At 47.3% G+C, this 27,773-nt stretch overlaps 1 protein-coding gene across 1 annotated transcript; it reads left to right on the top strand.

Annotated features, from left to right (window-relative positions):
- The first annotated feature begins 859 nt into the window (after nt 1-859).
- LOC146356464 (vomeronasal type-2 receptor 26-like) lies at nt 860-12,479 on the top strand. Its single transcript, XM_084830132.1, has 8 exons — nt 860-928; nt 4,066-4,197; nt 5,743-5,947; nt 6,329-6,489; nt 8,062-8,283; nt 9,756-9,772; nt 9,862-10,001; nt 11,563-12,479. Exons 1-8 carry the CDS (start codon nt 860-862, stop codon nt 12,477-12,479), a joined length of 1,863 nt encoding a protein of 620 aa, XP_084686258.1.
- Nucleotides 12,480-27,773: the final 15,294 nt, after the last annotated feature.

Below are 27,773 nucleotides of genomic sequence, written 5' to 3'. Positions count from 1 at the left end.
ACATTTCTATACTACACCATAGGTAAAGTTCTCTGAGCGCTTTACAAAAGTTAAAGCATTAAAATACAATATACAAAGTTTAAACTCCATTTACATAAAAACATACAGAGAATATATCAAACAACATAAACTAAAAATATCTTTGACGTAAAAACATTTATTTTAAAAATCCAACATTAAAACACAGCTTCAAGCAACACTGCTTAGAAACGGGAGTCAAAAGTCAGCAAAAGGAACAAGAGTCCTAAAAAGGGAAGGCCTGCTGGAATAATAGGACCCTTAATGCCTGCATCAAAACCTTCAACGAGGTCATTGGGCACATGACCTTGATGTATCCAGTCAACATGAGTGTTAATTGAAGTCACCCACTATTACACCCATTATCACCTATCCCACAGCTCTCTCCTCTAACCCCGTGCTGCCACCTCCCAGCATCAACCTTTGTAGTAAATAATTCCCCAACATTCATAGTTTAACTCTGTGCTGTGTGAAGAGCAACTTCCTTTTGCCTGTCCTGAGTCTCCCACCCATCCGCTTCATGGGATGACCCCAGGTTCTAGCATCTCCACTCCATGTTTATTTGTATGCCTTTCTGTCATATCATACTTGCCCTTTTCTAAGCTAAACAGTCTTCTGAGACCGATATTGCCTGATAAGGCCCTTAGATGTATAATGCAAAGAACATGACACTGTATTTTCATTGATCATCATCATCATCATCATCTGCAGTGTAGGAAAGGTCAGATACTGGCACATCCTGTCCTTCCTGTTTGCCATTCATGAGATCAGTCAGAATCCCAGGCTCTTGCCCAACATCACCCTGGGCTACAACATCTATAAGACCCATTTCCTTGGGAGAATGACCTCTGAGGCCATGCTAGGCCTGTTTGCTGGTGGAGCAACCAACGTACCAAACTACAGCTGCAGAGTATGGAATAACCTGCTGGCCATTCTGGAAGGGGCTGAATCTGACACATCCATCCATATTCCAACCATGTTGGGTATCTACAAGATCCCAAATGTTTTTCTCAGCAGCAAGTAGGTCAACAACCTCCAGGAAGAACAGCTGAGACCATCCTGGTCACTGCCCGGGGTGAAAGGGGCGGCCTCTCTAAAGCCTTGGTGGGAATGGAGGGAGGGAGTTGTTCTACCACCCAGCAGCAATGAAAGGAGGGAGGAGAGGTTTCTCGTGCTGAAAACCAGCCTAGCTGAAGAGGCTTCCCCCATCCCTAATGCCCAACTCAGCCTGATCCAGGGTCCAGCCTGATCCAGCCTGATCAACCACTTTCCTCTGTCCTTGAAGAGTTTTGGGAGAAAGCATTTCATTGTTTCTATTCCAAGCATGGCTTGTCCATGAAAGGCTGGACGAGATGCCTAGAGAGAGAGAAACTGGAGACACTGCCCCAGGAGGAGACTGAGAGAGCCCTGTCTCAAGATGGCTATAGTAAATATGCAAAATATGGCCCATGCCTTAGATGCTGCATATTCCTCGAGATCGAAATGGATGTTGAGGGTGGGTGGAGGAAACAGGCTGCAACTTCAAATGCTACAACCATGGCAGGTATTCCTCTTTATTTTCCCTGCACATCCACAGCAAATAGCCATCCGTTATCCAACTCTGAAATCATTATCCTAGATCCAGACTCAAATATAGGTCTCACTACTCATTCCCAAATTTATTTATTTATTTATTTATTTCTATACCGGCCAATAGCCGAAGCTCTCTGTCTCTGCTGAGTCCCATTTCACACGATTGCCCCACCACCACATGAGGGAGGGCCCATCTTCACAGAAGTCCTCTCAGACATGAGAGCTCTTTCTGCCTCTACGTGTCCTTTCCTATCTCCTGGCTCAGGTAACCCTTAGGACAGAAGCCAGAGCTGTGTTATATTATTCCTCATTTATTGAGTTCTGGCTCGCGTCTCCTCCTAGTAAAACCTGGGACTTCAGTTTGGATATCTGGGAAGCTACACCCCCCCCCCCAACACACACACACACACACCTGTTATGATGACACAACATATTTCTGCTGAAACTTATCTCTCCCCTCTAGAACAGAAAGAGAACAGAATTTCCATGGAACCATAGAATAGTAGGGTTGGAAGGGCCTATAAGACCACTGAGTCCAACCCCCTGCTCAATGCAGGAATCGAAGTCAAAGCATCCCTGACAGATAGCTTTCCAACTTCACCTTGAATGCCTCCAGTGTGGGAGAGCCCCCCACCTCCCTAGGTCATTGGTTCCATTGTCGTATTGCTCTAACAGTCAGGAAGTTTTTCTGGCTTCCTGTCACATGAGCCCATTCTTCCATGTCCTGCACTCTGGGATGATGGAGAAGAGATCCTGGCCTTCCTTTCTGTGACAACCTTTCAAGTACTTGAAGAGTGCTATCCTATCTCCCCTCAGTCTTCTCTTCTCAAGGCTAAATATGCCCAGTTCTTCAGTCTCTCCTCAGAGGCTTTGTTTCCAGTCCCCTGATCATCTTTGTGGACTTCTTGGACTTCCTATTACCTTTCCTAACATGTGGTAGACATTCTAACTCAGCTTCTGTTATTGTGGTTTTCAGTAATTTCCAAGCATTTTGAAGGGTTTTACTCCTCTTGTCTTCCCATTTCAACTTCCTTTTTACCACTTCTGTAATTTTAGAGAAGTCCAATGATGTGGTTGTGTTGGACTTCCTTGGCAATTTCCCACTTAAATATATATTAAATCTGATAGCACTGTGGTCACTGTTGCCAATTAATTCAACAACATTTATATCTTGTACTAGGTCCTGTGTGACACCAGTTAGGATTCCATCTAGGGTCACCTCCCTTCTGGTGAGTTCCATGACCTACTGTTCTAGGATGCAGTCATTTAGAGTGTCAAGAAATTTAATCTCTTTGTCATGACTGGAACAAAATAAATTTATCTATGTATAATTTATTTATTCATTACATTTCTATACCACCCCATAGCCGAAGCACCGTGGGCAGTTTACAAAAGTTAAACATTACAATACAATATCCGAAGTTTAAAAACCATTGACATAAAATCATACAAACATATACAAACAACATATAATTAAAAAGAACATTGAACTAAAAACAATTTTTTAAAAAACACAACAATAAAACAGCTTAAAGCAACCCTGCTTAAAAACGGGATACAAAAGTCAACAAAAGGAACCAGAGTCCTAAAAAGGGAAGGTCTGCAGGAATAACAGCCTCCTTACCGCCAGCTTCAAAACCTTCAGTGAGGTCAGTGGGCTCATGACCTCAATTTATCCAGTCAACATGAGTGTTAATTGCAGTCACCCATAATTACAACACTTCCTTGTTTGATTTCACTCTTGGATTTCATTTTACATTTCAAGATCACCCTGAGCATTCTGGATGGGGGACGATACCATGTTCCTCTTACTAAATTAATTTTGGAGGCCAGTGTTTTCATCCACAGCACTGCTATGCATCAAATCCAATTGAACTGGAAGTTGAATTTTCCTTTTACATTGGCAATGGGCAAGAGCATCCTCCACCACAACTGAAAGCAAAAGGCTAGCTTAGGGAGTGAAAGCTGGGCCACATAGCCCACAGCTCTCTCCTTTAACACCATGCTGCCACCTCCCAGCAACAACCTTTGTAGTAAGTCCCCAACATTCATGAATGGGGATTAGCTCTTCTGACAGAAGAATGGCTTGAGTGCCCAGCACCCTCCCACTCATGTTCCCCAGCAACTGGTTTTCAGAGGCACCCTGCCTCTGACACAGAGGTAACTTATAGCAGCCACAAGGAGTCATAGCTAGGGATGGGCGGATTTCCTACCTTTCATACTGGCAAGGAATCTCCCCAGGATGGGGGGTGGTGATCTGTCCCTCCCACCCGAATACTCTTCTGCTGTTTCCGCTCCATGCTGATTCCATGGAGCCAGCCGCCAGCTCCGCATCGCTGGTGATCCAGCCGGCTGCCATTGCCACGCTGTATCGCTGGCTGAGTGAGGGCTGATTCCGGACACAAATGGTGTCCGCTACTCCGTTTGCGGCTGTAAAGCCCTCCGGTTAAGCTAATTGCAGCCATTTTCATCTAGAGTCAGCCCTCGCTCAGCAAGCGATACGGGACAGCAATGGTGGCTGGCCATATTGCCAGCGATACGGAGCCGGTGGCGGGCTCCGCGGGATCAACGAGGGCAGGATCTGACTGCAGGCGGTTCCAGAGGCAAGTGGAGTTGAGTGGTGTCATTCAGCCTCGGACCTGGAGGACAGATTCTTTGGAATCCGGCCTCACTTGGGTCCATGGCAGAATTCTCCTCCATCCCTAGTCGTAGCCATGGGCAGCCTTAACCCCCATGGATTTGGCTAATCCCTGCTTTAAAGCCAAGCTGACTGCTGTCACGACAACTCACAACAACTTTGTCATGCCAGCAAATGCCATGGTTTCACTCTTTGCTGTGTGAAGAGGTTCTAGCATTTCCTCTCCATGTATAATTTTATACACCTCTATCATGTCTTAGCTGCACTTTTCTAAGTTGAACAGGGGATCATGCCTTCTGAGGCCCTTAGATGTACAATGCAAAGAACATGACACTGTATTTTCATTGAACATCATCATCATCTGCAGTCTAGGAAGTTTCAGATACTGGCACATCCTGTCCTTCCTGTTTGCCATTCATGAGATCGATCAGAATCCCAGGCTCCTGCCCAACATCACCCTGGGCTACAACATCTATGAGACCCATTTCCATGGGAGAATGACCTCTGATGCCATGCTAGACCTGCTTGCTGGTGGAGCAACCAACGTTCCAAACTACAGCTGTGGAGGACGGAATAACCTGCTGGCCATTCTGGAAGGGGCAGAATCTGACACCTCCATCCAGATTTCAACCATGTCGGTTATCTACAAGATCCCACAGGTATGTCAGGAGGAAGTAGATCAACAACCACCAGGAAGAAGAGCTGGGACCATCCTGGTCTCTGCTGGAGGTGACAGGGTGGGCCTCCCTAAAGCACTAGTGGGGAGGGAGGGTGGGCGTTGTTCTACCACGACCCAGCAGTGAAGGGCGGGATGAGAGGTTTGTCATGCTGAACACTAGCCTACCTAAAGAGACTTACATCCACTTCAGCCTGAGCCAGGGGACTCTCAGGCCCTGCAGGACACCCTCGAGGCTCAGGGAATAAGGGCTTCAAGCCACCACACCCTGTCTCCAAACCTGAAATTTTAAACTGTAGCAACAACTGAGAGGAAAGCTCTGGAAGCTTAACTGGAACAGAGCACATGCATTCTGTGGAGAGAGGTGATAGTTTATTGCCAAAGGGAAAGGGGAAAGGAACAACACACAGCAAAACACAACAGTCTTTGGAAACGACACTTTGAGGTGAATAAATAAATAACTACCAAAGCTATCTTAACCTGCCATTTACCGAATTATGGGTCTTCAAATAAGTCAGGGCCCAGTCGGATCCTGGACGTTACAAGGATACCACAGGGGTTGCAATGTCCTTATTTTATTTATTTCATTTCCATGCCTCCCTATAGCTGAAGCTCTCTGGGAGGTTCACCCATTTAAAACTCTGGCAAATCAGCCAAAGGGTAGCTACACTGCAAATGGCCCTTGAGAAGTTTTGGTACCTCTCCTGCCCACCGCATGCATCACAGACCCATTGCAATGACTGGCCTTTGGTTGGATATTAACAATCTCAGGTTAATAAGTATCTGAACTTCATGCTGAAAGCAAAACAAAGCACCGATCTCCTCCTTTCCTCACTAGATCAGTTATGGCTTTGCTGCTCATGTTCTGAATGCCAAAACTCAGTTCCCTTTTATCTACCGGATGGCCCCAAAGGAAGAAGCCCAGTACCCGGGGGTCATCCAACTTCTCCTGTATTTTGGATGGACCTGGATTGGTCTCTTTGTGCCAGAAAATGACAATGGAGAGAGGTTCATGAGTGCTTTGACACCCCTGTTGCTCAGAAGTGGGATTTGCGTTGCCTTCTCAAGAAGAGTACCACCGAGGCCCCCACCGGAAATGTTCCATCAGGAAGTATCCTCTGTCAGGAGTACACAAGTCACTGTATTTCTTTACTACTGTGACTCATTCAACACACCTGTTCCCTTGATTGTACCACATGACATTGGGACAAAGGTCTGGATCACAACAGCTTGTCAGGATGTTAACATGCAGCTTACTTATGACTTTCATTTGTTCAAGAACTTCCACGGCTCTTTGTCCTTTGCAATAAAGACCAAAAAAAGATTAAAATATGACTACCATCAACCATTTTCCTCTTCTCTTGGAGAGTTTTGGGGTAAAGCATTTCATTGTTTCTATTCCAAGCATGCCTTGTCCGTAAAAGCCTGGACAAAATGCATAGAGAGAGAGAAACTGGAGACGCTGACCCAGGAGGAGACTGAGAGAGCTCTGTCTCAAGATGGCTACAGTACATACAACAGTGTGCAAGTTGTGGCCCATGCCTTAGATGCTGCAGATTCCTCAAGTCGGAAGCGGATGTTGAGGGTGGGTGGAGGAGACAGGCTGGAACGTGGAACCCTACAGCCATGGCAGGTATTCCTCTTTATTTTCCCTGCACGTCCACAGCATATAGCAGCCCATGGTTGGAGTCTGAAATCATTATCCTGGATTCAGACTCAAATATAGTAGTGAGGTCAAATTTTGCTCAATTCTGAGGGAAATCTGGTTTGTGGGCTCCTGGTGGAGGTCTAGAATTTTGTGTACTTCAGTGACATCAGAACAATCCCCCATCCAGCGGTTGATCCTTGGTGCCCTGAGAGAGATCCATCCTTCTTAGCTGTAGCTGGACTTCCCTCATTACCAAATCTGTCTCTGCTGAGTCCCATTCCACAGGATCACCCGGCCACCACTTGAGCGAGGGCCCGTCTTCCCAGGAGTCCTCTCAGACAGCGGAGTTCTCAGTCTCTGCCTGTCCTGTTCTATCTGCTGGCTCAGGTAACCGTTGGGACAGAAGCCAGAGCTGTGTTATATTATTGCTCTGTTGTTGAGTTCTGCTCAGGTCCCTGCCTAGAAAAACCTGGGGCCTCAGTCTGGATGTTTGAGTCGCTACACAACTGCCCACCCTTAACACACAAATGCCTGTTACGATGAAGCAACGTATTTCGGCTAAAACCTATCTCTCCTCTCTAGAACACCAGCAGAACAGAACTGTTCTGTTACATGTCTTTGTGTTTGGATTTATTTATTTTGGATTGCAACGATTTTACCATCCCTTTATTCTTCCTGTGCTGAGCCTTACACAGCCTCCTTGTGTAGTTCGGATCAGTGCTTGCTACTTCTTTGGCAGAGTTTATTTCCCCCTGATCAAAATGGTTTATTGCAACATTTGGCTGATTCAATTTGGAGCGACAGCACATCCGGGTCGCTCATGACAGATGACACTGTCGCCAATCTGCAGCAACCCTGCTGCCTCCCTGTGGAAAAGGCGCATTTTAGGTAGGAATGTAAGAGAATTCCACCACGGATCTTGGTGAGGCCGAATGCTAGTGCATTCGGCCCCCCGAAATCTGTGGCAGAATGAAGCCCCTCTGCCCCCCACCCTGCAAACGGGCCCGGAACAGGGCACCTACCTGCTGCCGTCCATGCTGACGCAAATAGCAGCTGTGTCTGCGGCTGCCATTCGCTTCCATATAGCCGTAATAAGCTATGTAAGTGTTTACGTAGCCTATCACGGCAAAACTAAGGGAACGCAAATGGCGGTGGCTATGGCGGCCGCCATTAGCATTCCGTTTTTTTGGCCCTGAGAGGTTACGTAAACATTTATGTAGCATATTACGGCAAAAAAAATCGGAATGCAAATGGCGGCCACCATAGCCACCGCCATTTGCGTTCGCTGTTTTTTGTAGGTTTTTTTGCCATGATTGGCTACGTAAAGATTTACGTAGCTTATCATGGCAAAACACAGGGATTCAAATGGCGCCATATACGTCCCTGCCTTTCATTCTGTTCCCATGGAAAATGGGCCCTGGGCTAGATGTTCTGGGTCATGGATAGCTTTCAATAAACGAGCCTTCCTAGGTTTGGCTTCCTTTCTGGGTGTTTTCTATGTCATTCTAGCTTCACGTTTTCCTGGAAAAGTTTTACAATGCTTCAATGGACCGACTGTCTTTGGAAGAGAACGCAGAGCTGGCAGCTGACTTTGACCTCGTGAACTGGGTGCAGTTTCCCAACCAGAGTCATGCCAGGGTTACAGTGGGGAGTCTAGAGGGACAGGCGCCTCCTGACATAAAGCTCACCATTAACCCCAATGCCGTGGTGTGGCCCTCTCGGCTTTCGAAGGTAAGGGGAAAGACTTATTTCATTTAATGGCCTGTGACATCAATTAAGCATGAATAATTCACTGAATAATGGCTGTACTCTTAGGACACCAATGTGGCAGTAAATCCCATTGAGTTTAATGGGAATGACCATTGAGCAAACTGGTGCAGAATTGCCCTGTAAAATGGAGCTTTCTCACAGCATAGCAGGCTGGTGAGACTTCATCTCTCCCCATCTGCCTGTTTTCTGATTCTAGTGCAGAGTGAAGGGGAGGGTTTGTGAGGAGGTCTTCCGCATCTGTTCCATAGAGCAATGGCAAGATGGCATTCAAGCATTCTGGTCCTGAGCTCCTTGTCCAGGTTGTTCCATGGACATCCCAATATCTTCCCATAGGAGCAAGGGTTGGAGAGAGATTCCCACTGCCACTTCAGAGAACATAGTTCCAGGTGGGGTGTGGGGGTTGGAGTGAACATCATCTGACTAGCAGGGGCTGTTCAATAATAATAGACCCACCCCCAGGCTCTCCCTCCCCTTTCTCCTGCAATACAATGCCTGGGAGGTTTCCTCCTATGTCTTCACAGAAATCACTCTTCTTTTCTCTCCACCTTCCCCATATTAATTACTTAACAGCAATCATTATCGCAACACAGTGTTCCCCCTGTCCTGCGGCAATCCACTGAAGCTCCAAAGCTTGGAAACTTTGACATTCAGGCTCTTAAATGTGATATTTTAATTCATTGTAATCTCAGTAACATCGGGAGTACACATTTCAGGAACAAACCTCATTGACCACCATGGGAGCTACTTCTGAGTAGAAACACATATGTTCGTGCTGGGAAATACAGGGACAGGAAACACAGGGAAAGGAAACACCTCTTGACTGGGCTAATGGTGAAAGGCACTCCCCTGGCCAGGCCAGCACACCCGGCTAGCATACCCGATGTAAATGCAGGGGTTCGGACACACAACAACGAACTATAAGCAGTCTCAAGAAATCTAGTGTTTTGGGCGATAAAGTCAAGGCTGACTGCTGGATGGCCATGACTTCAATTATTCCTAAGAACCTCCAAAGGTAGCCAGCTCAGAGTCAATTGCTTGTGGAGATACCCCCCCCCCCCGGAAGAAAAAGCCATGGAGAAGAGCAGGAGAATTACAATTGCTCCCCCCTTCCCCTCCTACATTTCAACCCCTACCCAGAATAGGCATGAAGAAACAGACAGAACAATTCCTTCCCAGGCCTCCTCCCCCAAGTGCACTCTTACAATATCTGAGCAGGCCCTGCTCTCACTGAGGCAACCACTGAGGTTAGGCAGATGAAAGTAAGGGGGAAAGGCAGCAGAAGTGAGCAGTTGCACCAAACGTGCTTCCCACAGAATAAGAGCCTGGAGTCTCTGAGACCAGGGTTCCTCCTGGGTTTGTATCATTTTCAAAACCACGATTCCTTTCCACAGAGACAAAGGCACCTAATAATTGTTCCTTGTCTTTGTTGCTAGACTGTGCCTCGTTCCAGGTGCGTTGAGAGCTGTCGCCCTGGGCATGCCAAGGAGGTCCAGGAAGGAGAGCCGCCTTGCTGCTATGCCTGTGCGCCATGTGCGGAAGGGTCAATCTCCACACAGGAAGGTGGGTGACCTCAGAGGAAAGGGTGTTCCCTTGGGAAATGGGGGCAATCTTGGAACTTGCCAAACATTACGTCTATAAAGGGAGGCTCTCTTCCAGTTCTCCCTACCATCTGAAATTAGGTATGTTTCCCCCTCAGAGAGGGGGACTTTTTGGTCGTGGTACCCTGTCCTTGGAATGGCCTCCCCAAGGAGGCTTGCTAAAGCATTCTCATTTGCTCAGCCATTCCAGCCTGTAAAATGAGTCTGGTTTAATGATGGTTTGACCCATCCTGCTAAATGCCTTGTATATATGATTATTTTTATTTAGTCTTTCAACTAATTATGATGACCCACATGCAAATAACTGTAGGCCTTGGATTTTGTTAGTGTGTCATCACCACGAGAAGGGATTGAAGTGTCATAAAAACTGTCCTCATGTGGGAAAGCTCTACATCCTTGCAGAGCATCTCTGGACTCCTGAATCACATGGTTCCAAAGGGACACAGACTTAGGGTGAAACTTCACCTCCTTAACGGAGTGTGAGAATACTAAAAGCCAACCTCTTCACCAAGACAGATTTTTCGGGGGGCCACTGGAAATAGACTCACCATCTATGATGTTAGGCAGGCAACCAGAAAGATATTTCGAGGATGCTTCCACCAACTTAATGATTCTGAAACTGAATTTCAAAAGAACTAGCCAGGTCCAACTAGTTGGGTTATTGTAAAGAAAAAAAGTGGGGCGTATCGACATGGGAATGTGAATTTGGAAATAAACCCCAAGATCTGTTTCTATTCAGGACCTTCAGAGGGGTGCCCTATTGCAGACACCCAAGCTGGTACATCAAAATATAGGGTTCATCAGAGGGTAAGGTAAGGTTTTCTGAAAATGGCTATTTCTGGCAGGGAACTGCCTCACCTATGAGGTCTCTCAGAACTAGCCAGGCTGATGACAAGTGTCAGATTTGAAATGGTGAGGCCTGAGTTCAAATCCTTCCTCAGAGCGGGGGCTTACTGCCTTGGGCCATTCACTGCCACACAGCCCAACCTACCTCAAAGGGTTATTGTGGGCATAACATAGGATATTTATTTCATATTATTTTATTTACACACGTTGGAATACACCACCATTGAGCCTACTCTCAGGGTGGTGTAAAATTTATTTATATTTTTGTCAAGTTATTTATTTACTACATTTTTATCCTACCTTTCCCAAAATTACTCTCTCCCAAACAGGCTCAGATCAAGGAAAAGAGGGAGGGGGAGAAAGAGGTCCTGCCACCAGGCTTGCACACTAAATTTTGAAGACAAGGAAGGGAAGGGAGTGGTGGGAAGGGTAAGTTGAGGGAGTTCAGTTTTTCAAGGTCAACACAACCATCAATTAGCACTTCAACATTTGATGATTTAAATGTAATACATGAATATTTTTTCTGTCATTCCCATCTTACGCTAAGCTGTGTTTGCACTGAACTCACTGGTGACATCACATTGGAATGAGCACATTTGCACGTGCAAAGCCCATCGTCTTACCAAAGCGTGTCCAGAAGGGATGTCCTCTCCCGCTGAGCTTTTGCCTCTCTTCATCCCTACTAAACATTCTCTCTTCCATCTTGCCATCTTTCGCCTACATATTAAAATAGAATCAAGAGACTGTTGTGGATGTATATTGATGTTAGTGAAAACCAAGTCACTCTTCTTCTCAGATGCAGACCATTGCAACAAGTGCCCAGCACATCAGCAGCCTAGCCAGGACCGAGATCAATGTGTGCCCAAGATTATAACCTTCCTGTCCTATGAAGAACCTTTGGGGATCACCCTGGCTTCCTTTGCTCTATTCTTGTGCTTAACCACGGGAGTCGTGTTGGGAATCTTCATTAAATACTTTGAAACTCCTCTAGTCAAAGCCAACAACCGGGACCTCTCCTACCTTCTCCTTGTCTCCCTCTTCATGTCCTTTTCCTCCTCTTTCCTATTCATTGGCCAGCCAAGGAACGTGACATGCCTTCTCCGACAAACGACTTTCAGCATCATCTTCTCAGTTGCTGTGTCTTCTGTTTTGGCCAAAACGATCACTGTGGTGCTGGCCTTCCTGGCCACTAAGCCAGGGACCGGGGTGAGAAGATGGCTGGGAAAGAGTTTGGCCAATGTCATTATCCTTTCTTGTTCTGGTGTCCAAGTTGTCATCTGCATTATCTGGCTGGGGATCTCTCCACCCTTCCCTGACTCTGACATGCACTCCCAGCCTGGGCAGATCATCCTGAAATGCAACGAAGGATCCGTCACCATGTTTTACACTGCCCTTGGCTACATGAGCTTCCTGGCTGCCATCTGCTTCACAGTGGCTTTCCTTGCCAGGAAGCTGCCTGGGGCTTTCAATGAAGCCAAACTGATCACTTTCAGCATGCTGGTCTTCTGCAGCGTTTGGCTGTCCTTTGTGCCCACCTACCTGAGCACCAAGGGGAAATACATGGTGGCTGTGCAGGTCTTCTCCATCTTGGCCTCCAGTGCTGGCTTGCTGGGCTGCATCTTTCTTCCCAAATGCCACATCATTTTATGGAGGCCTGATCTGAATACAAAAGAGCATCTCATGATTAAAACAAAAGATGAGCCTGAGTGCTAAGAATGGGGAAAGATTCTTCTCCTGCCAGAATTTTGTTCTAAACCATAGTTCCTGTGGTGGCAGAAAACCATTCTAGAATGGATGCAGGGCTGGTTAATTTTAGGGATGTCAGAGAATTCTGCAGCGGAATGGCATCACTTACCTCCAGTTCTGGATGATTTCGTGCGGAGCGGCTCTCTGGAAGTGATACGCTAATGGCAGGTGCCATTAGCTTATCGCTGGGAACAATACAGACAAATGCCTGCTGATTGCGTCTCCTCCCTCTGCATTTCTCAGTCGATGGGAGAAGAGGGTCAAATGCCACCCTGCAGTGAAGGGAGACACATCTGATCACTCACCCCACCTCAGAAAAAAACATCCTCTGTTGTTTCAGAGCACACTTTCAAGTTCAATGGGGCTTACCCAAGGATTGCAGACTTGCACGGTGATCTTATGTCTAATGAGAAGTAAGTCCCATTGAGTTCAATGTGGCTTACTCCCAGTAAGTCTGTGCCCAGGACTGGGGCCATGAGAAAAACGCTACAACAGAAATTAAGCTACAGAGACAAGGGGGGAAGGTTGGTTGGTAAAGGAAGTTGTGTCAAGGCAGTCCGGTGTGATCCTGCATTTAAAACAGAAGCAAAAAACCCCATCTTAAATGCAGGATTGTAGGCAGGTGCATTTTTTTTTCTTCAATCAGTGGAGGGAGATACGCTCTGTGACTGGATACTGGTTTTGTGGGTCTCTCCTTTAATAATCATATGAAATTAGGAGGATACCTTTTTTGATTTTATGTACCCTTGTTTTACTCAGTACCTCCCAACTAGGGATGGCGGAGATATCCGCCACAGACTCCAGCGATGCTGGATTCTTTAGAATCTGCCCCCCCCCGGAGTCCATGGCGGAACGGACAACCCCCCCACTGCCACCCCCCGAAATCCCCTGGGACGGACCAAAATCACGGCCATGGGCAGGGACGCAAATGGCAGCTGCAGCAGCCTGGCAGTGGATGGCAGTCCCCCTGCGGATGGGCCTGGCCGGCGGCTCCGCAGACTCACCATGGAGCCAGCCAGGCAGGATTCCGGGGGGAGGGACAGACAGATCGCCTCCCCCCACAGAGCCGCCAGCTGGAATGGTGAGTGGGGTTTGCACACCCCTACTCCCAACACATTGGCTCCCTGGGTGAAGAGGGGAGTCCTTTTTTTCCGCCAAGCAGGAGAAAGCCTCCAAAGTCTGGATTTCACCAGCTGTTTAGGGGTAGGGATGTCAGAGAATTTCACCACGAATCTCAGGGAGGCCAAATGCCAGTGCATTTAGCCCCCCGAAATCGGTGGCGAAATGGTCTGCCCCCCATCCCACCCCCAGGATGGGACTTACCTTGGGCGAATCCCCCTGATGGCAGCGGGGGCGGTTCGGCGGCGGTTCGGTGGCGGCGGCTGCAGCGGCCGGTCTTCCAACCAGCTGCTGCCGCAGCCATTTCCAAGTTAAAAAAAAAACAAACGTGATAGCCTACCTAAAGATTTACGTAGCCTATCACGGCTAGATTTTTAAAAAATACCGTGATAGGCTACGTAAATGTTTACGTAGCTTATCACGGCTGAGTTAAAAAAAAGCCGCTCCTAAGCAAATGGCAGCACCCATGGGTGCCACCATTTGCGTTCCTTATTTTGGCATGTCTAGTCTACGTAAAAATTTACGTAGACGACGGCGAAAATAAGGGGAATGCAAATAGCGCTGTAGTCTACGTAAATAGACTACTATTTACATTTATTTACATTTAAATGTTTAAATGTAATGTAAACATTTACGTAGCCTATTACGGCTGACTGCAGGGACGCAAATGAATTTCAGGGGGGAGGGACGGGACGCCTCCCCCCCAGCCAGAATTTCAGGGGGAGGGACGGAGTGCCTCCCCCCCACCGCGAATCAAATTTCGTAAATGGTAAGTGACTTTCGTACTTCCCTATTAGGGGACAACCCTATGCATGTTTAGACAGGAAAAAAGTCCTGCAACTTGGCAACTTTTAAGATCTTTTTTTAAGCAGTTGCTTTAGGTGGGAAAGCAGTGCCTGGGTGGGAAAGCATTGCCTGAGTCACCTCCAAATCAGAAGGCAATTTGCTTTCTGTGGGATTTCCCTCCCTTCTTGACAAGAGGCAGACACAGGCAAACCTCCGGAGTTTGCAAATGGTGAACCGGAAAACACGGACTGGATTCAATACACTTTTCTCAAATCACAACCGATGACAGAACGAATGATCCCTAACAAGCTACAAAAAATAAACGGGACGGATTTCATAACATTCATACATCACTAGTTAATTTCTAGTGGGCTCCAGGCTGATCCAGAAAGGGGAGGTCCAACTGGCCTCATCTTTATGCCCCCCAGAGTCTTGCTCAGGGAGGCATATTGGGGCTCAGTCTCTCTTGGAGCACCTCAGTAGCGCCACCACTCGGGACTGCCACAGAGTAGCACTGCAGGCTCCAGCCCATCGAAGATGACAAAAAGAGGCAACCCTAAGGAACAATCTCAACTTCCATATTTCCGGGGTATGACATTGTAGGCCATCAAAATCTTGGAGATCCCTGGGGAGCATCTTTTACCTGAAATGTGTTTAGTTTACAAAATATAAATGTTGATAGCACACTTGCAGTTTCTTTTCCCCCCTTGAGATTATCCAGACAAGCTTTTTTATTCATTGGATAAAGAAGACGCACCAATGTGAAAGTCAGGCTGGTAATGCTAGACCCATAAGACAAGTATTTGGATTAAAAAGGACTGGGGTCCCAAGCCCACCAGAGACAAATTGGTCCTCTCCTGGTGGTCCTCTCCTCCTTTCAGTTTGCTATCTAGCCAAAGAAGACACGGTGTCTGCTCTTTCATTGCAGGTTGGTTGTGCAGAGGAGTGAAGGGTGCCGTATATATGTTTCTTCTTCTTCTTCTTCTTCTTCTTCTTCTTCTTCTTCTTCTTCTTCTTCTTCTTCTTCTTCTTCTTCTTCTTCCTCTTCTTCTTCTTCTTCTCCTCCTCCTCCTCCTCCTTCTCCCCGCTCTTCTGCTTTCTAAAAAGGGACTGGCGCAAGGCAGTGATCCCTGGTTCTGAGCAAGAATTTTAATTCTCTTCTCCGCAGTCCACGCCCAACGCTCTTCACCAGTCTGCCTATTTATGAGGGACGTCACAGGTCCCTCCTTTCACTGGTGAAATAGAAATCCTTTCCCAGCCCGCACCAATTTCCACCTGAATTCCATACTTAGAGCAGCTCATAGGAGATCATATGTTCTTCTGGCGCTGGCTGCCACAGCATGTCCAACAGGAGGTTCTGCACCCCGGGGAGAGAGAGAGAAAGAGAGGGAGAGAGAGAGATCCTGACTCAAGAAGATTTCTTCTTCCGAAGATTCAGCAAGCACCTTTGCCCCAGCACTTAAAGCTCGCTACAGCATATTCAGAAATGCCATGCTGGATCAGACCAAGGGTCCATCTCGTCCAGCATTTTGTTCAAGGCATTCTGTTCATATTTGGCAAGGCACAACTACCACACAGAGATTATAATGAATAATCTCTTATCAAATACCACTGTTTTTTTGTATTTTAATGAGATAGCTTCAGCTATTGGGTGGTATAGAAAGGTAATAAAATAAATCAACCAACCAACCAACCCACCACCAAACAAACAAACAAAATTATAGATAAAGTCTTATTAACAATGCAAGTTACATTGCATATTCCATCACAATTGTTCCCAGGAGATTCAATGACCAAGAAAAACGAGGACAGGGGAAGAGATGTGAGGAAGGGTCCCTTGAGACTAAGATTAGAAGTATAGTAGAAGAACATAAGCAGAACCCTGCTTGTTCAGTCCACAAGCCTTGTGCAGTATCACATTTCTTACCAGGGCAAATGGGAAACCCACAAACACGCCATGAAGGAAGTGGCCCTCTCCCACTATGAAAACGGAAAGAAAACATGTAATGGTGGGCAGATTAGATTACGTGAGCAGAAAAATTGAGAACAGGGGAAGAGTTTTGAGAGAGTAGCAGTGAGACCATGTAATAAATGTAAGAAATAAATGTAAGAAACAAATAAATGACAATGGATCAAGCCCTTTAGATCTGGAACAAGGACAATTCTTAGGACCAGGAGTGTGGTTCATGGAAGAGATACATTCATATCAAAGCTTTGACTGAGGGAAATGTTTTAGTGAGCGCAACTGATTTATCTGCAATGTAATTAACTGTTCCCCCACCAAGTGAAAGGGCCTGAAGGAGGGAGAGAAACAGAAGTCCAAGTGGGTATATTTCCCTTGTTCCAGAGTAAGGGGGATGCAAAGGACCTCCCTTCCTGGATGGCAGCAGATACTTTGAAACTCACAGCAGGCAGTGGATTTCCTCTGGCCTTCATTCTTCTCACAGTATATACCGATGTGACAAGATTGCTAAGAGTTGTGGGAGTCAGCCCTTAATCTATGTGCTTCAAAGGGAGTGAAAACAGAGCTAATCAGAAAGAAATTAGATTTAGGACGTTAGCTTGGGAAAGAGGTTTAAGTTGCTCCTTATCTTATGATCTCATAAATCCGCCCCCATGAAATCATGGATTTTATGTTAGAAATCCATTGTACACACAGGCTGAAAGATCATGGGGTGCTTAACTCTCTAAACGGTGATTTCCACACCTTCATCACAGCCATCTGTCCCCCTGTTACAGCGCTGCAGGACGCAGAGAGACCCCTTTAGCTTGTGTCCCTGGAAAAGGCAGGGTCTTTTTTCTCTGGCCATTCAGACACAACTTAAAATGTCAGCTAGAAAGAAGGGTCTTTAGAGAGGAACCTGGCATGTTTACTTGAGAGTAAGCCCTATTGAACCTGCTGGGATTTACTTCTGAGTAAACAGGCTTTCTGTTTTGAATCAAGGCTCTCAGTGCCGTGTTCCTGGCCAGGGATCGCTTGGCAATGGTGGTGCAAGTGTTAGTAACCTCAAGACTGGAGTACTCCAATATGCGCTCTCTGTGGGGCCGGGAGCCGCCACCGCCAGGGACATTCACCGAAGGTAAGTCCCATCCCGGGGGGGGCAGGGGGCGGACGGTTTCTCCACCAATTTCGGGGGGCTGAATGCGTTGGCATTCGGCCTCCCGGAGATTCGTGGAGAAATTCTCTGACATCCCTACCTGAGAGAGCACCTTCTCCTTTACCGCCCTGCCTGGTCACTGAGGTTATCAGAGGGCAAGATCCTGGTGGTTCCACATGGACCGCTGGACCAAATGGAGTCCACCTGGGGAAGAGTCTTCAGTGTGGTGGCCCTCTTTCTATGGCACTCACTGCCTCTGGAGGCGAGAGAGGTGCCAACATTACGCTTTTTCTGACTCCTCATGAAAATGTCTTTATTTCAGGAAGCCTTCCTTGACTGACCGGACACGGATTTACCAGAATTCTGCATCTTTTTAGAAATAATAATCATTTTAAGGTGAGGTTTTATTCCTTTAACATATTCTGTCTTTGTATTCTTCACTGCTCCTTAATTGTCTGGATGTAGAGCGGTGTGCACATGTTGCAAATACACAGTTAAATAAACGTGTCATTAGACACCTAGCATCACCCGTGCAATGGACGCTCACCACCACCATCCATGCCATAGCTGCAGATTTTTCTCACAAAGGCCACAGTTCAAAATCTGCTGCTCCATTTTCCCAATCGGTTGTCATCCTTGGGTGCTGACGACAATATTGGTACAGGTTTTTTTCGACCCTTGATATTTGGCCAGTGCCTAGGCATGGTAATGGACTGGATTATGGCCAATAAACTGAAACTCAATCCAGACGAGTTGGAGGTACTGTTATTGGGGGTTCATCTGCCCAGCTAGGTGATGTTCAACCTGTTCTGGAGGGGGCTGAACTCCTGCTAAAGGATCAGGTTCGTAGTTTGGGGGTGGTCTTGGATCCCGAACTGTCACTCGAGGGTCGAGGCACAGGTGAACTCAGTGGCATGGAGCACCTTTTATCATCTTAGGCTGACATACCAACTGAGCAACCCAGACAACCTGGCATCAAAAGTATCACCTTCAGAATGTTCCACACAGGGCTGAAGAGGAGGAGGAGGAGGAGGAGGGAGGGAGGGAGATTTGGGGAATGCCACATCAGGGCTGAACATAACCAAGCAATCTCCAATCAGCAACAGTGATGGAGGAGGGGGAAAGATTGAATAACTGGAGAACAAGGATAACAGTCCTTGGGGGTGTTTCCACCAGCGATTTACACCCTCAATCAACAAGGCACAGTGCTCGTTTGTCATAGAGATCCGGAGGGTTAAAATGGAGGCTGGTTTCTTTCGTTGTGTTGCAAGAGAGGAAAACAAAAATCCATGAAATCAAAAAGGGATCCTCAAGCTTTCACATGATTTGTAAAGGGGAGACTCCGCAAACCACCATCCAGTCACAGAGCACATCTGCCTCCACGGATTGAAGCAGGAAAATGATGGAAAACTCGCAGTTCAGCTGCACCTACCACAAAGAGTACCGGGCCAAACTGTCTGCGATTTGGCAAGTAGGTTCCCCTCCATGTCGGCAGTATAGAAATAAATAAAACAAATACAAATATAAAATTTTATTGTAATTTTATTGTTATAATTTTAGAGTTATATGTTAACCGATTTGATATTTCACTGGAAAACAGCATATAAACGTTGGTGGTGGTAATAATAATAATAATAATAATAATAATAATAATAATAATAATATGATTAAGGTGGCAAGGAGAAGGAAAAGAGCACAAAGGCTTATAGTAACCTGCATCAGAATGAGGGAATCCCAAGGACTTCACTTGGTTGATTAAAAAGAGTTGGAAAGATGTTGTGGGCATTGACTGTGCTCAGGGCGTAGCAGTGCCTATGGCCTCAGAAGTGGGAATCCACCATGTTCTGTGGTCACCGGGATCCTCTCCCAGTGACCATAGGATTGCTTTGTTAGCATGATAAAATCCTCTCTACCAGCTCAAGCCACAAGAGATAGAGTTGAAGTTCTCCATTAATTGTTAATCGTGGGTCTCCCTTTGAAGTTTGTATGCTCCAGTATGGCCACTCCACGTCAGTGACAGAGTGAGAGGCGGTGGTGTTATTTCTGATGATGGGGAGAATGAATGGAGGCTTAGCCATTGTTCGGCAGCCTGGATCCACCACAGTTCAGGTTAAAGATAGAATTTAACACTGTGATCCTTCGAACGGGGCTTCTCCTTAGATCCGGACCACACCAAAGCATGATTCAGGAGATTTGGAGTCAATGTCGAGATGACGATCAGCTCTTCACACAGACAAGTGGTGGGCTGGCTTCGTTGCTGTCAGACGTTTATGTGGAAGGGGGGCGGGTCACCATCTTCTTCTTGCTCCCCTGGCCAGCTCTGCACTTGCTTTGAGCCTTTCCTAGCCCAGCTAGAAACCTCTCCTCCCAGCCCAGGTCAACAGGCTGATGTGCTGGAGGAGGGGAGGGGGGAGAACAGGTGTGATTCTCCTGTACTTCGCAATGGCTTCTTCTTCCCTGGCTGTGGTTCTCACGTAACCACACATTTTCGCACAGCCATTAACGTGGATTTACATTTAAAGAGTGGATTATCTCAGCAGATTTCTTCAGTGGGATAAAGATCAAATGAAGCTGGATGTGCCCTGGAGGTTGACTGAGTCAAGGAAATGATCCAAAAATGTCCCTGAGTGACCAATCACAAGTGCAGTATAAATGCCTCAAATAACAACAGCCTTAGGGAACAGTTCCAGTTTCTTCAGGAAGTCTTCTTTTCTCCAAGACCTTCCTCGACACTGCTCAACCATGCTTTGTATGTTGTTCTACTAGATTTTATCTGTGGTATACACTGTAGCTGAGCTTCTCTTATTGTGGTTTTGAGTAAACGTTGGGGGGACCTAATCCTCTTGACCCCACCCCCATTTAACTTCTTGTTTTTACTCTTTCCCTCATTGTTGAACAGTTTTTTTTTTTTTTTAAGTCAAATATATTGGACTTCATATATCAAATGTGGTACCGGGTAGTACCACTGAATATTAAGTCCAGGGTCACGTCCCCTCTGGCCAGTGCTGTGACCAAAAGTTCTAGACCATGGTCACTTAGGAAACGAAGAATTGCTACATCTTTGTCTTGAAAAAATAGCACACATTTCTCCAGTCTATGGGTGTCTACATTAGCAAAAAAAAAACCCCACCCACAATCTTCCCAGGGCTCTCTGCTTTTGGTTTCTTTGCAGGCCTAGGATGGGATCCTTTCCACAGCAGACATATTGTTTGAATCAAAGGAGCAGCTCCCTCCCTCCCTGGTGTGTGTGAAAGAGGAGTGTGTGTGTGGGGGGGGAGTCTGGTTTTCATCCCTCCGCTTGTGGTATACTGTTTCTTTGCAGCCCCCAGAAAAGCTACGACTTCCTTCTGAGTAGACATAAGATCGTACTGTGTAAGTCTGCAACCCTCAGCACACTTACTCGGAAGGAAGCCTCACTGAACTCCATCTTGTAGATCGCTGGGGCATATCTCTTACCTGAAATGTCTTTACTTTACAAAATCAAAATATTGATGGCACAGTTGCAATTTCTTTCCCCTCAAAAGCCATGGTGTCTGCTTTTGAATGCCAGGTTGGCTGTGGAGAAGAGTGAAGGGTGGTGTGTGTGTGTGTGTGTGTGTATAAATACTCAGTTTGTGCTCACAACAACCCTGTAAATTCAGTTAGGCTGAATGGAAGTGAATGGCCCAAGGCAGTAACCTTTGGCTCTGAGAAAGGATTAGAGTTCCATCCTCCACAGTCCAAGCTCAACACTCCTCGCCAGCCTGGCTATTTATCAGGGACTTCATAGGTCCCTCATTTCATAGGTGAAACAGAAATCGTCTCCCAGCCCCCAGCAATTTATTTATTTATTTATTTATTGCCATACCGCCCAATAGCCGAAGCTCTCTGGGCGGTTCACAAAAATTAAAACCAAACAACACACAATAAAACAATTTAACATATATAGAACATTGAAACCACAATATAACAATACAACCACAATAAAACCTAGCAGCAGTGCAGGAGTTTAAAATACAGATTTAAAACAGCAAAGATAAAAATTTAGAAAACTAAAATGCTAAAATACCTGGGAAACACCTACCTGGCTCGGCGCCGGGCAAACCGCGGTGGGGTGGAGGCGCTCCATCCCTCCCCCTGGAATTCTCGATAGGGGAAAGGCGATCCAGTCCTCCCCCCGGAATCCTGCCTTGCCGGCTCTGCTCTGCAGCCAAGCCATGGAGCCGCCGGCCGGCTCCGGCTGCCTGCAGCTGGACATCCGCAGGGACACAAATGGCAGCTGTCGTAATGGCCACCATTTGCGTCCCTGTATTGAGCCGTGTTAGGGATGTACGAAAGTCACTTACATGTTCGCGGATTATGTTGATGGTGGGGGGGGGAGGCGTTCTGTTCCTCCCCCCAGAATCCTCACCAGGGGGGAGGTGCTCTGTTCCTCCCCCCTGGAATCCTCCGGGGCAGGCTGTGCTCTGCAGAAGCTCCGCGGAGCAGCCGGCCAGGCCCAGCCAGGCCAGAGCCGTCCGCAGCCGGATTTCCGGCCGCGGAGGGCTCTGGGTAAAAAAAACAAAAAAACAAAACCGCGTAGGCAAATGGCGTACATCCGGCCGCTGGCTAGCAGGGACGCAAATGGCGGCGGCCGTAGCTGCCGCCGTTTGCGTCCCTGCAGTCAGCCGTGATAGGCTATGTAAATGTTTACGTAGCCTATCACGGCTGATTTAAACAACAATAACAACAACGTGTGTACGCAAATGGTGGCGGCCACGGCAGCTGCCATTTGCGTTTCTTAGTTTGGCACGTCTTAGTCTACGTCAAGATTTACGTAGACTAAGACGGCGAAAATAAGGGGAACGAAAATAGCGTAGCGGACGTGCCAAAATAAGGAACCATTTGCATACGCGTGTTGTTGTTTTTTTTTAAAGTCAGCCGTGATAGGCTACGTAAACATTTACGTAGCCTATCACGGCTGACTGCAGGGACACAAATGGAGTAGCACTCACAGTCAACAAAAGGTTGGGAAAAGCAGTGCCGGGGTACAATCTCAAAAAACGATAGAATGATCTTGGTACGAATCCAAGACAAACCATTCAACATCACAGTAATTCAAGTCTATGCCCCAACCACTGAGGCCGAAGAAGCTGAGGTTGATCGGTTCTATGAAGACCTACAACACCTTCTAGAACTAACACCAAAAAAAGATGTCCTCTTCATCATAGAGGATTGGAATGGTAAAGAAGGAAGTCAAGAAATCACCAGGATAACAGGCAAGTATGACCTTGGTGTACAAAGTGAAGCAGGACAAAGGCTAATAGAGTTTTGCCAAGAGAACACACTGATCATAGCAAACACTCTTTTCCAACAGCACAAGAGGCGACTCTACACATGGACATCTCTAGATGGTCAATATCAAAATCAGATTGATCATGTACTTTGCAGCCAAAGATGGAGTAGTTGTATACAGTCAGTCAAAACAAGACCTGGAGCTGACTGTGGCTCAGATCATGAGCTTCTTGTTGCAAAATTTCAGCTTAAATTGAAGAACGTAGGGAAAACCACTAAACCATTCAGGTATGACCAAAATCATATCCCTTATGAATATATAGTGGAGGTGAGGAATAGATTTCAGGGATTAGACCTGATAGACAGAGTGCCTGAGGAACTATGGACGGAGGTCCATAACATTGTTCAGGAGACAGCAACTAAATCCCTCCCAAAGAAAAAGAAATGCAAGAAAGCAAAGTGGCTGTCTGATGAGGCTTTACGAGTAGCTGAGGAAAGAAGGGTAGCAAAAAGCAAGGGAGAAAGGGGAAGGTATATCCAACTGAATGCAGAGTTCCAGAGAATAGCAAGGAGAGACAAGAAGGCCTTCTTAAATGAACAATGCAAAGAAATGGAGGAAAACAACAGAATGGGAAAGACTAGAGATCTCGTCAAGAAAATCGGAGATATCAAGGGAAAGTTTTGTGCAAAGACAGGCATGATAAAAGACAAAGAAGGCAGGGAGCTAAGAGAAGCAGATGAGATTAAGAAGAGGTGGAAAGAATTCACAGAAGAACTATACAGGAAAGATCTGAATGTCCCTGATAGCCATGATAGTGTGGTCACTGAACTTGAGCCAGACATCCTCGAGAGTGAAGTCAAGTGGGCCTTAGGAAGCATTAGTAACAACAAAGCTAGCACAGATGACAGTCTTCCAGCTGAGCTATTAAAAATCCTAAAAGATGATGCTGTTAAAGTGCTGCACTCAATATGCCAACAAATTTGGAACACTCAACAGTGGCTGCAAGACTGGAAAAGGTCAGTTTACATTCCAATTCCAAAGAAGGGCAACGCCAAAGTGTGTTCAAACTACTGCACAATTGTGCTCATTTCACATGCCATCAAAGTGATGCTCAAAATCTTGCAAGCTAGGCCTCAGCAGTATGCGAACCAAGAATTACCAGAAGTAGAAGCTGGGTTTTGAAGAGGCAGAGGAACTAGAGATCAAATCGCCAACATTTGCTGGATCATGGAGAAACCACCTTACCTTTGTCCTGAGAAACCTGTACGAGGGTCAAGAAGCAACAGTCAGAACCAGACATGGAACAACCGAGTGGTTCAAAATTGGGAAAGGAGTACAACAAGGCTGCATATTGTCACCCTGCTTATTTAACTTCTATGCAGAGTACATCATGAGAAACGCTGGGTTGGATGAATCACAGGTCAGAATTAAGATTGCTGGGAGAATTATCAGCAACCTCAGATATGCAGATGATACCACTCTAATGGCAGAAAGCGAAGAGGATCTAAAGAGCCTCTTGTTGAGGGTGAAAGAGGAGAGTGCAAAAGCTGGTTTGAAACTCAACATTAAAAAAACAAAGATCATGGCATCTGGCCCCATCACTTCCTGACATATAGAAGGGGAAGAAATGGAAGCAGTGACAGATTATATTTTCTTGGGCTCCAAGATCACCGCAGACGGTGACTGTAGCCATGAAATTAAAAGACCCTTTTAAAGCTATGGCACACCTAGACAGCATAGTCACAAGCAGAGACATCACCTTGCCGACAAAGGTCTGTCTAATCAAATCTATGGTGTTCCCAGTAGTAATGTATGGGTGTGAGAGCTGGACTATAAGGAAGGCTGAGCGCCGAAGAATTGATGCTTTCGAACTGTAGTGCTGGAGAAGACTCTTACGAGTCCCCTGGACTGCAAGGAGGTCCAATCAGTCAATCCTAAAGGAAATCAACCCTGAGTGCTCCTTGGAAGGACAGATACTGAAGCTGAAGCTCAAATATTTTGGCCACCTAATGTGAAGAGAAAACTCCCTGGAAAAGACCCTGATGCTTGGAAAGACTGAAGGCAAATGGAGAAGGGGACAGCAGAGGATGAGATGGCTAGATAGCATCACTGATGCAATGAATATGAACTTGAGCATGCTCCAGGAGAGAGCGGAGGACAGGAAGGCCTGGCGTGCTATGGTCCATGGGGTCACGAAGATTCGGACATGTGTTAATGACTGAACAGCCACAGGGGTCACTGCCGTGCCCTTGCTGCACTGATCAGTTATGACCTACGAATGCATAGGTGGATTACAGTGGAAGAGACCTGTACATCATAGTATCTAAAGGCCCTCCGGGACAAGTCAAACTTGGGAGCCTGAAACGATCCTCAAATCTCAATGGGCCCCAAAGAAGTCCATTAAGGCTGGTGGTGCATGGAACAGGGAAACATTGTACTGGAGAGGGTAAATGTAGGGACATAACCTCGGAACCCAAGAAGGGCAGCCGGAGAGAGAGGGTGCCTAGAATCTGCTAGAGCAGGGGGCATCCATGCTGGAACCCTACACTGCACACCCGGCCCTGAAATCTGACTTGGAGTCAGTAGCTCTCCTCGTTGTGGCCAAAAAGACTAAAATCAGCCACCTAGCCACTTATGGCTCTGGCAGATATCCCCTTGTCCCTTAAAGAGATGCAAAATTGCAGAAATGTTTTCGGTAAGGGCCATGAATCAGAAGATTGAAGTTCGCCCCTAAGACGCAGAACTCCCTACCTGCTATGTCATAGGCGGCTCCAGTACTGGGAACTATGGAATTCAGGATGGCATGCCCGGCTTCAGTATGCCAGCCCCTGATAGTACTGCAAGGCGGGGCTCAGGTAATGGATGTGCCCACATGGCTAAGGCCCAGAGCCTGTGAGTCTGATTTTGTGACAGATAATCGGCAATTGGGTTTGCCAACTGGCACATGGCGGGCCCAGAACCAGTTGTTATGATGCAGACACTGGGGTGTGAACGCGCTGACCAACGACCGGACCCCCTGATTTCTGGGGGATAGGGCATTAATAGTGTACCCAGTGGCCATATTGTCGTGCCAAAAGAGGGCTACCGACTTGGCTATGAGGTCGGCCCAAATGGGCATGGCTAGGTAAAGGAAAGAACTCCGGAAAGGCAAGGTCCAAACAAATACTGGTGGGTGGCGCGACACTTGGGCCACTTGCCGCGGGACAGCTGAACCCGGTGAAGGATCTGAAATCCAGGGTGCCAGCCGCGCTCAAGTGACCCTGCATGTCGGCTTTGAGGAGCACCGCCTCCGGGAGGAGACACCATAAAAGTCCCGAAAATCGAAGCCATACCCATGGATCCACGCGCACAGCAGAGGGGGCCCTGGTCCGACTGGATGGCAGCTGCAGAACCTGCAGTGCCCAACGGAGTCAGCGCAGGAAGACATGGCTAGGGCCACTACCCTGCATGGGAAACTAAAAATTACCCCGCAAAACCTTGGAGGGCCCCCAAGGGAGAACTTAGGGAGACGCAATACCTCCCGGAGCTGTGCCCACAGGACCAGAAATTTGTCCCAGGGGAGGTGAGAACATTGCTTATGGAACATAACATGATTCCCTGGAATGTTAACGTGGCAGACGGGCCCTCCGTCATTTGTGAGGCAGAGGGACGCAAAGGTCAAAAGGGGAGGGAAACAAGGCTTGCATTCAGGAGAACATCCACCCTGCCTTTGGACTCTGTGTAGAACGTGCCCATCAGGGACCAGAGGCTGGGATCCCGGACCGAGACAACCGTCTTGTTGAAAGAAGTGTTTTGCACTGAAGGCAGATGCCCAGGGGTCTCGGCATGAATGGACTGGCCTTTGGGGAAGAGAGGCCATGAATTGGCCTAAACTCCCCCCAAGGTTTCATGGGCACTACCCAAGAGGGGAAATCCATAGATTAGGTATCAGAGGTGTGTAAGGGGGAGGGCTATAACCCGTCCTGCCAGTACTTCTTTGTCGATGTTTTCCCCGGGTCCCATCGAAGCGTAGCAAGGAGGGATTTTGATTGCAAGTTGAGTACGGCCTATGCTGAGCCAGGAAAGGGGTCCTGAAACCTAATGTGAAGCTGTGTTCAAGTAGGCATTTTTCTGCGTCGGGGTAATGTTTTAAAAGCTGGAGGGGCGGCATCATCTCAACCGGGCTTGGGCCCGCGTGGAGGGGGCTATAGCCCGCCACCGGGTTTACTGCCTTGGCATTCCCTCGCGGGACCCCGCCAACCCTGGGTTCTTGGACAAGTGGTGCCAGGGTGGTGTCCACTAGAAGGGGGGCACTCATGACGGAAACGGCACGGGTGCTCGGAGCATGCCCTTTGTGCTGTAATCCCGGCACAGCAAGCGGAGCAGGACCACTGCACCCGCAATAGGGGATCTGACGCCGGGACCTGGCTGTGAAGGATTGATGACTTGGAGCCGAAGGCCCCGGTCCCACCGGTCCCAGGACAGAGGAGGGTAAAAGCGGCCCTTCCAGGGAAAGCCCCATCATAGGCCAGTCACGCTGCTCCCTAGGTGAAAGGATATTCACAATATTCTTCCATTATGTATGTGTGTGTGTGTGTGTGGGGGGGGGAATCTCCCTCAATCCAGCTGTTCCCTGGATACCCCCCCCCCCATTCACCCAAGGGTCTTCTGAGATAACTAACAGGCGGTTTGATCATGAGCTGGATGTGGAAATACAAAGCTGAGCAGACAGAGAGGAGAACCAACTCTGTGCATGTCTACTTGGAAGTAAGTCTTACTGAGTTCAATGCAACTTACTCCTACACATTTCAGCACCCCACTTGCCCCCAGCTCAGCTTTGTATTTCCACATCCAGCTCAGGATCAAACTGCCTGTTAGTTATCTCAGAAGGCCCTTGGATGAATGGGGGGGGGGGAGATTTTTCCAGGGAACAGCTGGATTGAGGGCGATTACCCCCCACACACACACACACACACACATGATGGAAGAATATAGTTCTTCATATTCCCTGGTATGTTTATTCCT

The sequence above is a fragment of the Heloderma suspectum genome, chromosome 2, assembly GCF_057233095.1.
Source record: "Heloderma suspectum isolate Gila_16-S chromosome 2, 16-S_ref, whole genome shotgun sequence".
NCBI classification, from domain to species: Eukaryota; Metazoa; Chordata; class Lepidosauria; order Squamata; family Helodermatidae; genus Heloderma; species Heloderma suspectum.
Note: the sequence above shows the minus strand (reverse complement) of the source record. Positions and strands in the feature narration are given on the sequence as shown.

Coding starts and splice junctions, on each gene's coding strand:
- LOC146356464 (XM_084830132.1), top strand. CDS start 860: ATGACCTCTGAGGCCATGCTAGGCCTGTTTGCTGGTGGAGCAACCAAC. Junction 929..4,065: donor TACCAAACTACAGCTGCAGA/GTATGGAATAAC, acceptor ATTTTCATCTAG/AGTCAGCCCTCGCTCAGCAA. Junction 10,002..11,562: donor TCCCTACCATCTGAAATTAG/GTATGTTTCCCC, acceptor TCTTCTTCTCAG/ATGCAGACCATTGCAACAAG.